The sequence below is a fragment of the Heliangelus exortis genome, chromosome 14 (assembly GCF_036169615.1).
Source record: "Heliangelus exortis chromosome 14, bHelExo1.hap1, whole genome shotgun sequence".
Lineage (NCBI taxonomy): Eukaryota > Metazoa > Chordata > Aves > Apodiformes > Trochilidae > Heliangelus > Heliangelus exortis.
The window spans coordinates 2,763,611-2,774,642 of NC_092435.1; the positions used below are offsets into that span (position 1 = coordinate 2,763,611).

At 43.8% G+C, this 11,032-nt stretch overlaps 1 protein-coding gene across 1 annotated transcript; it reads right to left on the reverse strand.

The window, feature by feature from the left end:
* Positions 1-1,561: 1,561 nt before the first annotated feature.
* On the reverse strand, positions 1,562-5,815 carry SLITRK2 (SLIT and NTRK like family member 2). Its single transcript, XM_071757670.1, has 2 exons — positions 5,527-5,815; positions 1,562-5,023 (listed from the first exon to the last, which is right to left on the reverse strand). Exon 2 carries the CDS (start codon positions 4,978-4,980, stop codon positions 2,407-2,409), a length of 2,574 nt encoding a protein of 857 aa, XP_071613771.1. The 5' UTR covers positions 4,981-5,023; positions 5,527-5,815; the 3' UTR covers positions 1,562-2,406.
* Between the last annotated feature and the right edge of the window lie 5,217 nt (positions 5,816-11,032).

The window sequence follows — 11,032 nt, forward strand, 5'->3', positions numbered from 1 at the left end:
AGCTATTAATGGTACTTCTCTCGCATGCAATACTAAAATAATACCTGGAAAGAGTTAATAACTTTACTTTAAAACAATACTTCTACTTTTCTTAGGACTTAAATATTAAAGCTTTTAATTACCCAGGGGAAAAAGTAATAACAAGATAATTTTGGAAGCTTCCAAAGAAGTACCTCGCTCAAAGATGGACTTTATTCCAGTCAAATGTTCCAAGTTCAACTAATGTGATACCATTTCACCTCCTTGAAGTGAGACCATTTTTCTTCAGTGGTTCATTGCAGCACTTCAGTTTTAAACCTGATCTAATTAACAGCCATAGATGCTATGGACTGTGAACATAAAGAAATGACATGTTAGGATATCAGTGCACTCAGATGTCACAGAAATCATTAGAGGACAGTTTACTGAATGACTCAGGTATCTGGCAACGCACATGCAGAGCCTCTCCAGCTCTTAAATATAAAGCAACTTCCTTTTGGCAAAGTCCTAATTAGCACAACACTGATTGTAGTTATTTATAGCTCAAATGCTGCTGCTGAAAATTTCTCAAAGTTGTAGATGCTGTATTATAAACTATAGTTAAACCCTAAAAAATCAGTCAGCAGAGGCCACTTCAATCTCTGCATGATAATAAAGGATTATTATGTGCAGTAACCTATTTATGAAAAGGAAACAGTGTGCTTCTTTCAGCCTCCATCAATTGCTTTAATAAGGAACTGAAAAGACTGGCCTACTTTATATGCAGATCACCATCCCAGTTGCATAAGGATTTACAATAGACAAAACAAAACTGTTTTTGTTGTAAATAAGGGCTGTTTGTTTGAATCACACAATAATGTTTGCATCCAAAAATTATTTAGAAGCTAATCAGGCTTAATAAAATTTGACGGAATACTTGTGAAAAAAATGGTTTCAATATTCTCCAGGAAGGAAATGTCAATTGAAAGTGGTAATGTAAAGAGTGAAGTAAACCAGACCAGAGTTAATGGGAGCCAGCTTAGTGTGTTCCTTCAATGATTGGCTTAAGAAAGCCAATGTTGAGAATGGAAGGCAGTTAACTTAAAATATTCTATAATACTTAAGATAATGAACTTAACAGAGGTTTTCTGTAGTAGGTTAGAATGACTGTAATTTTACTTTTGCTTTAGAGACTGAAAATTTGACATAGTTAACTGCAAGTTAGCTTAATGCACATACTAATTTCTGCTACCTTGATTTGGAGGACTTGAGAGACCCAGGTTCAAATTTTACCTTTGGCATTGGTTCATTTGCCTGTATGTTAATAAATTTAATGAGGTGTGGGATGACCCCTGCTGGTGTCCCTGCATATTTCTTTACAAAAAGAAATATGTATCTGGCAGGAAAAGGACATGTTAATTTCAATCCAAAAAAGTTACTAATATAAACTCTATCATAAAATGTATATAAATACTTAATTTAATGCATAAAATATGAGTGATGTTCTAATTATGAAAATAACCCTAAACCACTGAACATTACTGGATTAGAGCTGCAATGCAATCTATTAAGAAGGACATTAATTGTTCAGTTCACTATGACACTGTGTTAAACATCTTTTATTAATGAGCTGTTATTCTCAGCTGATGCATTTGATAACCTCTAATCCACAGCTAACTCCTTGCAGTGAATCACTCTAAACAAACCTAGAGGGAAAAAGATACCCCAATAATTTACATTTGAGTCTGTAAGGTCCTAGAACTAGGTTCATTTAAAGAAGGGCAGCTTTCCTATAAGTCAACCTTCTGCTTTAATGCAGCTGACATATAGATCTATTTTACAGTAATTTTTTTTTTTTTCAAAAATACAACACATTAAAATAGGTCCAATTTATCAAAGCTAAGAGCAACAAATAAGTAATAATGTTCTTAAAGTGCAAAGGCACTTTAACACAAAAAAAAGTGACGCCCAGTGGCTATACTTCGTAATTGAAACAGCAGAACTGTATATTATTATTTACAAAGAAACTCATAGTCCAGGAAAAAAAAAAGATCTTTGGAGATCTTCTACATAATACATTAAGTTTCCTCTTTGAAATTAAAAGAAAAAAAAATAACAACAGAAACCCCAAAGAAACCCCTCCCTCATTTCCTTCCAAATCAAAAAAGAATTAATGCAAGATCTAGTACAGAAACGTACATTTGCTGTGACAGTTCCTACAGAAGGGTCAAAAGGAGAGAGATAGAAATAACTTAAAGGGAGTGCTGCAAAAGCAACACCACATCCCTGCTATGCTGTAAGGGTTCCATTTCCTTCTCACTCCCGCTCTAATTTAGAAGGTGGAAATGTTGGGAATGCAACAGATGACATCAGCACCGAGTTCAGACTCGATCAAATGTGATGCTGAGCTCATTTAAAAATTTTTTTTTTCCTCTCCCACCTCCCCCCTCACAGCTGACTGATTGCAGTTTGTTTTTCCAGAACTTCGAGGTAGTCTGGTTCTGTTTGTAGCTTTCCTTGGAGTAAAGGATGCTCAGGTTTAGACTGTTCCGCAAAATATTTCCTGGGAGTTCCATATAAAACAGTTTTATTTATCCTGTCCTGGTTTTGGCGTCTTGATTCATATGAAGGGGCAAACTGCCTTTTGGGTAAGGTGCAAAAGTTATAATGAACTAATCCTCCCGTGGGGAGTTCCTTGACCCTTTCTGCAATATTTTGATAGAGAAGCTCTGGTTCTCTTGGCGAGGGCTGCTTTCCCAGTAATTCAGCTGCACTGATTGTAAATGCCAGACTGGTGGGGTCTTCTTTTTTGTGGTCAAGACTGCTATAGCTGAACTCATGGAGATTCCTGTAATAGGCAACCGGATCCCCTTCCTTTTGCATGTAGATTGGGTTTTGGCACATCTGTCCAACAGGAGGGGGAATGTAGTTATAAACATGCCCTTCAGTTTTATTGTGCATCTCACTGTTGTAAGAGCCATACTGGAGCTGAAATGAACTTATATCTAAGTTGTTTGCACTACTGGGCATGCTTTGCACCCCTTTCCGGCGTTTAAGGACAAAGACAAACAGGCCTGCCCCAAAACAGACTGACAAAATAAACACAACCAGCAAGCCCAAAATTAAGACAGACAGCGGAACTTCAGTGTGTATTTCTGGGTAGGAGCTGGGCAAGACACCAGGGAGATGGGGTGTATCGGTGTTCTGGTTCATGGAGAGGAGAGAAGAATCTGACAAATTGGGGTTCTCTGGACAGATGGCCTCTTTGCTGAGGAATTTCAGGTGCTCTCCAGAGTGCTTGGTGGGAGACTCGCATATGACCTCATTGATAACTACAGGGGGATTTGACTGCTGGCTGTTCTGGTCAGTGACTCGTTCTATCCAGTTCCTCAGCTCCAGGATGTCACACGTGCAGTCCCAAGGGTTCTCCTGGAGGTCTATCTGAATTAGAGCTGAGAGCTTGTCCAAGACTCCCCTCACAGGCAAATGTGAGAAATGGTTGTTTCTCAGGTTGAGTCTGGTGAGGGAAGTGCTGCCAAAGATGCTGTCAGGCAAGAATCTGAGCAAGTTATTATTGAGAAATAACAGATGAAGATTACTCAGAGCATCAAAGGTGCATGGCAGGATCTCCTTAATGACATTGTACTCTAGGTAGAGATATTGCAGGCTGTGCAGCCCGGTGAACATAGATGGGTAGAGAATCTCCAGGTAGTTGCCATTAAGATAAAGTCTACGTAAACTTGTGAGGTTTGTAAAGGCACCTTCTTGTATCACTGCAATTCTATTATTTCCTAGATGTAACAAATCCAGAGAGCTGTACTCTATGAGATCAGTTCTATAAATGACTTGCAGATAGTTACTGGTAAGGTAAAGTTTCTTTGGACTGGTTGGCCTAGGGAGGAGATCAGAGATGTTACTTAGCTTTTTCTCTTGGCAGTTCACATTCAAGCCATTGTCTGAGCTCTGTGAAGTACAGATGCAGCCAGCTGGGCAGGTGATGGGCACAGGTGACTTTGTCTGGTAAACCATGATAGGTCCAAATATTTGTCTGTCTTTCGACACAGTGACACGAGGTGTGGGACGGTTCCTAGTTTTGGGTGGTCTGCTGGCTTTTGGGGCTCTGGTGGGGTTGATGGCAGAGTTGACTGTGGGCGATAGCCTTGAGATGTGTGGGTCTGAAAGGGCAGGGTGTTTTTCCTTCTGGTTTGAATCACTGGAGCTTTTCCTTGGGCAGAGGTCTTGCCTGGTGAGCTGGGTCACATCTTTCCCATGAAGCCTGAAGGGTGTTTCACAGACTATCTCACCCACAAACACAGTGATGGTGTCTAGCCAGGCCTTGAGTGGCAGCAAGTCACAGGTGCAGTTCCAAGGGTTTTCCTCCAGCTGGATTTCCATGATGCCTCCAATGTGCTCCAGCACACCAGCAAAAGGCATCATTTTCAGACGGTTTCCCCGCAGGTCCAGGTGTGTGAGAAGCACAAAGCGGAAGACATTGCTGGGCAGGGACAGCAGGAGGTTGTCATTGAGAATCAGCACCTTCAGCTTGTTTAGCTTGCTGAAGGCCCCTGCCTCGATGGCACTGATGTAATTGTAGTCAGCCTGCAGGTACTCCAGACTCTCCAAACCCAAGAACGTGTCCTCCTTCAGCACTTCCAGCTTATTGTTATTGAGATGCAGTCTCTTGAGGGTGCGGAGGCCGCTGAAGGCCCCTGTGCGGATCTCCTGCATGTCGTTGTTGCCCAAGTGGAGGGTCACAGCATTGGAGTAGTTGACAAACTCATTGGGGAACAAGCGGGTCAGCGCGTTCCCGTTGAGAAACAGCTGGTAGATCTTGGATGGCGGGGGCAGGAGGAGGCTGACAGTTGTAAATCCTTTGTTTTCACAGTTAATGTTCAGTACATTCTCCTTCTCCTCACAAGGGCAGCGGCTCTTGCTGCAAATGTCTTTGGCAGATTTGCGACTCTCTGTCTGCGAAATCCCAGCCACTGTTAACAAACTGAGCAACCAAACACCCTTCAGCATCTTTATGCGCCGGCAGTCCCCGCTTCGGTACCTACAGTCAAACCTTTTGAGAGAGGTATGGAAAGAAAGAAGAAAACCCCAGTAAAAACGCCCACGAGCAGAGGCTGCAACGGGATGGTGAAGCAGGTGGTGAGGCTGGGGGGGAGAGTAGGAGGGCTGCAAGGCAGCAACTCGCAAAACTCTACTGAAATGCCCACACCACACACACTACCCCTCCTCGCTCTCCTTTTCCACCGGGAAAGCGCCAGGGGAGCCGGTGAGGAGGAAGCCCCGTCGGGGAGCTCACAGAAAACCGGGGCCGCCAGCGCTGCCCCCCCCCCCCGCACACCCCGCGGCCGACCGACCCGCCGCCAGCAGCGAGGCTCCGCGTCCTCCCGGTGCGGGGCAGACCCCGCTCCCGGATGCCCGGCTCCTGCTTAGAGGCAGCATTTAAAGGGGGGGCGGGGGTAGAACAAATCATTGCCAGCCCTCCCTGCCCGCTTCCCGGCAGCAGAGAGACTCCAAACCGCGCTCCCCATGCCTCCCTCCGGGCCCTTCGGCTCGTACCTGCTCTCGGGGCGCCCGATGGGGCAGCAGGGGCAGGGGCCTCCGCCGAGCGCTGCCGCTGCGCCCCGGGAGCCAGGTGCCGGGCGGCGAGAGGCATCGCCCGGTTCACGCTTCAGGAGGAGCCCGGCGAGGCGCCGCCGTCCCGGCCCGTCCCGGCCGTTGCTCGCGGGAAGTTGGGCCGGGAGGGGACGAGAAGCTGCAGCGGCGGCGGCGGCGGCGCCGCAGCGGGAGCGCAGGCGGTTCTGCGCGGAGCGCGGTACTGCGCGGGGGTTTTGCCGGCTGCCCCTCACGGAGCCGCGCTGACGTCAGGCCGGGGGCGGGGGGACACACAGACACACACACGCGTTTTACCCAGCCCCCCCATTCCCCCCGCCCCCACTTCCATTCCCACTCTGCGGTGGCTCCGTTCCCAGCCTTGGCTGCTGCTCTCGGGAGCGCTCTGCCAGCACCTGCAGTCGCGCCGCGCCCAGGACGGCGTGGGCACTCGGAACTGGGGAGTTGAATAAGGTAACAAAAGGATTTACCTGCGTCCGGAGAATTTTTGGCCCCGAGTCCCTAAATCCGTGCCCTGAAAATCGAAAGTCAAGCGGCTTCTTCCGCGCAAGCCAGCCGGGAAGCGTGAAGGCACCGCACATACCAGGCACCGACACGCACACACAAACGCATCGCACACGCACCGCACACGCACAATCTGGCTCTCGGAGCAGGGGTGCTGCAAAAACACGGATCTGGCATCAGCATCTATCCCCCCCTTTCTTCCCCTATATTGCCGTGCCGAGTTCTGCCCAGCGCCTTGGCTTTTTTCTGCACGTTCAGGGAAGTTCAACACCTTTCACCGAACTGGGCTGGCAGGTTAACAGCACTCGTGTGCCCGACTCCCTGCGTGCTCTGGAAAACTCACCCGAGCGCTGGGCAGAAAAGACCACATCCAACGTTATGGTTCACACTGGCTAGACCAGTCCCAGTGCCAAATTGCAGCCTTGTGGCACCGCATTTGCCTGCCTTGTTAAAAAGAAGATGTTGGATGTGGGGTGTTGTGAATTTGCTTGGTCTGGAAGGTAAAACTTTGGGTTTGCACTCCGCAGCGACTTTTTGAATTGCTAATACAGCAGGGTGCATTATTACCAGATTTTAACACTATCTTTAACACTGTTTTAACATAGGGACCTATGCACACTACACTGAGTCTTTAGAACTTAAGGATTTGCTGCCAAAAGAGTGCTGGACGTGGCAAAAGTGGTGTTGTCATCTTTAGCCATTAAGTATCAGAGTCAAGAGTCTATAAGCAGCAGGAATTTGTTGTCTGTTCTCAAGATCAGAAAAAAAGGTAGCATCCTGCATCAGATAGCACAGATGCCCTTGCAGTGCTGCTGGGCAGGAATAGTGCTGGAGTGTGCATTCAGGATTGAAGCATCTGCAACTTCTTTATGTAAAATTTGGAGAGGTTGTGGAAAACCCACAGGAGCATCCCACACTGGAGCATATTTTTGGAGTGGTGCATCTTGAATTTCAACAAGACTGGAATTCTGAAATGCACTCAGAGCTGCCCTGTTTCTAACTTTCTTTATCCAGCTGAAATCAGGAGCAAGGTTTGCAAAGATCTGGAAAGTTGTTTGTAGCAGATGTAAAGTTTCACTACACTAAGAAACTTGCAGCCAGATTATATTCTTCAAGATTTTTTTGCTTGTTGGGTTGGTTGGGGTCTTGGGGCCTTTTTTTTGTTTGTTTTTCAGTTTTTTTATTGATCGGTTGGTTTTGGTTTTTGCTTTAAGTATTTGAATATGGTGTTTGGGGAGCAAAATTGGACTCAGAGAACAAAGTAAATCTTATTTTCATATCTTTCTAACAGCCTAGGGTCAGAAGCCTTAAAAAGAAAAGGTAAAAGTAGAGCCAGGTTGATTTTTTTAATTTCTTTTTCTGAAGAGAGCATATTCATAGGCACACCTGCCCACACTGCCACAAACACAGAAGCACAACATGTTCCTGGAAACTCCCTTTAATGCAGCTCACCTGAGTAGCCCTGCACAGCTTTACCAGCACTCCCTGGGCTTGCTCCAACACACAGCAGAAGGCAGAAGTAATCCCAAAGCATTTTTCTCTCCTCTCACAACATACACTTGTTACATATCCTTGCATTTAAGTGACTTCCAGCTTTCTGGTGAGCAAGAATTATGTCCAGGAATTGGCTCATGGGGCAGTGTCCCACTTTCTTACGTTTACTAGAGATAGGAAATGTGCTTGTGGTCACTTCTAGTGGTGCCTTGGAAGGGAAAGTGTCTGCACAGCAAGCCTCAGCAGTACCAGTAATTACCAGGCTCATGTGGGACTGAAGGAAAAGCTTGTTAGGGGATTGCAACAGTAATAAGACACAGAGATGATACTGCTTCTCTTACACTGAAATTGTGTGTATATAATAGCTACTGATGTAGGAGGAGGAATAAGTATTTTTAAAAAATTAGCTACGGCTTTTTATTTAGGAACAAAGTCATGATTTCTCAGCATGGCTGAAGTGTTTTATAATCTCTTCAATTAAAAACAGCGAGTATATATTTCCCCACCTCTTTTACATCTTTTTTTTTTTAAAAAAAAACATGTTGAACACAAGAACGATTTCAGATATCTGGAAGACTCCAGGAATTGAAGGCCAGGAGGCAGGTTGATACAGCACCCTATGAATGTTTAGGAATACTCTGTTCCACCTGGTTTGCAAGCATTGTGAAGGGTTCTTTTTTTTTCCAGATACTTTGCTGTCTTTTCTCATTCTCCTTTTTTTTTTTTTTAAGCAAAGTTCTGAAGACTGAGTAAAGATTCATAAACTTAGAGATTCCTGGAGTATAAGGCTTAATGGAACCGTTGTGGCTTTTCAGTCATGTGTAACCCTGGCCATCAGCTAAAGTGGAGTTAATTTCTGTTTAAACTAGATTGTACTTCCTAGGAAAAAGAAAACCAAACACTGATAAAACAATAACATATCCAGGCATATTTTAGCAACTGCCTATGATGGGAATCTGCCATAATGTCTGGTAACTCTTCCAATAGCTTTCATCTCCTACAGGTGAAAAAACTGCATTCTCTACAGCATTGCATCTGGCTGCCATCAGCCTGAAATTTTTATCTTTGTAATATTCTTGTCAGCTGCTGTAAGAGCCCTCAATTATCCCATTCCTCTTTCCCATGGGGGCACTCCCAGGCTGCTGCAGGGCAAGTATGAACTAAATACTTGCCTAAATATGAACTGATACCAACCTTAAGCAGCTTCAAAGAGCCTGTGTTAGTACAATGCTGGTGCATACACTAGAGCAGCTCTTGGCTCCTCCATGGTCCTAAAACCACCACTTTATCTGCTAGCTGAAAAAAACCCCCAAATCAGGCCATGATATGAAGCATAAGCACATAAAATCTGGCACAGACCATCACCCTTCCTGCCTAATGCACATCATGCTGTTGTCCTTCTGTGAGGGTAAATATCAGGGAGCAGAATAAGTCTGGAAATGTGGAGATTCTTTTCTTTCTCCATCTTGTATCTGCAGTGGGGTGCTAAATAACTACTTATGTATCTTTTCATATCAGTTTATCTGTTTCTGTTTCTCTATGTATATAAATAGGGAAGGCACAAACAAATCCACCAAGTCTGATGGAAAAACAGAAAGAGAAAAAAAAAAAAAAAAAGCTGCAAGAAGCTTCACAAAAATCTCTGCAAACTAGAATAATGATGTTTTTACTGATCATTAGAAGCTGTCAAGGTAGCCTGGGTGTTGATAGTGGGTAAGGTAGGATTTATTCATGTAGTATAAATAGAAGCAAATATCAATCTTCGTGAACAAAACGAGGTGACTGATGTGGTGAAACAATAGGAATTTGAAAAATTGAGGTATTTCTTGGTGTCATATGTTCTTCATCCTGTGATTCCAAACTGCATAATATGAGATGCTAATTCCATGACATCTTTTTAAGGTTTTGAGATAATCATCATTGCTATTCAACAAGTAGCCTCTATTCTTGCTTTCCAAGGGGATATTTCTCTGTATCCCCATGTGTGAGTGTGTGGAGACATTTTTCCCTCATGAGTATGTATGTTTTTGGAATCTTCCCTGCACTGAGGGATATTTTTGTTTCTCACTTAAGAGTAATTATGAAGTAAATAAACAGTTTCAAGATTTATCAGTGAGCACTGTGCGAAATAATTCTTACTTGTCATCCAAGTTTTTTTTCTCATCCACCTGCACTGGAAAGTCTGCTGGTAAGAAAAGGATAAAAGGAGAGGCTCTGGCTTTCACTTGCTTTTCTTTGGGCAAGGGATGAGCAAAGGAGGCTGAGCACGAAAGACAGAGGAAGGAGCTGGCAGAATGTGCACTTTGTGGGCCTGGCATCTGTCCCTGCTCACCCACGTTGCCCAGAAACAGGGAGCTGGTGCTCTGCGTGCCCAAGAGAGAAGGAGAGAGAAGTTTGGGATGGAGTCTCCATGGATAGGCAGTAGATGTTCTAATCTGTGGGTGCCCTAAGTGACAGAGGCTTCTGAGTGTGTGGTGTTTGCCCAGTTGCTTTTTGCTGGCAGTCAGTATTTGCTTTTATTATTACTGGTGATGAATTTCACTGGTTCCAGATGCATTTTTAGCTCCACTTACCCCAACCAGTCAAGCATTGTCTACTTCAGAATCCTGTTTACTGGCACTTAATGACTGCAAACTGTAGAAATAAAAGAATTCAATGAGCTATCACTTAGAATCAACATATCCTCTAAGTCTTCCCTCAGACTCTGCTTCCTCCAGGGAGTCAGACCCTGACCAAGAATACACATTTTTGAGACCCCGTTATCTAATGACAAGATAATTTTTTGCAAAGAGTCTTAAGAATCAACTTTTGTGAGTTATGATACCAATAATATTAATTTTAGCAGGAAATGTGATAGAGAAGCTGCCTATCAGAAATAATCCCAGTAGCCTGTGCACTGGGGGTTTTAACAGACTCATCACTATGGAGTTAAGTTTGCATTTTATTTTAGCTTTAGCCAAAATTTTTTTTTTCTTGCATAGAAAATCAAATCTCCCTCCCTTTCTACACACACCTCTTGTAGCATGGGACCCAAAAAGGTTCTGTAAGACTGTTGATATTCATGGATGTGCTCATCCTATTCAGCAAAGCAGTGTGTCTGATCTAAAGCCCTTTGGTGTCAGTGGAAGGACTCCTATTGATTTTAGTGGAATTTGGATCAGATCTTTGAACAAATATTAAATTTAAAGCAAGCACTTAGGTCTTATTGAGTGTTTTAAATATTTTTGGAAGTGCTTTGTTTCATCAAGTCAATGGGTCTTTTTCTCTGGTAGCAACAGTGAGATGAATCTTCCTGTTGATAAATATTCTGTCATGACATTGCTGAACATCAAGAATGATTATTTTTTTTTTTTCCATCCTTAAAAATATGGATTTATTATTACTTTCATTTCAAAAGGATGAATTTACCACTACCATTTATAAGTGCCATATTTCAGATTTCCTGAGTCATAGT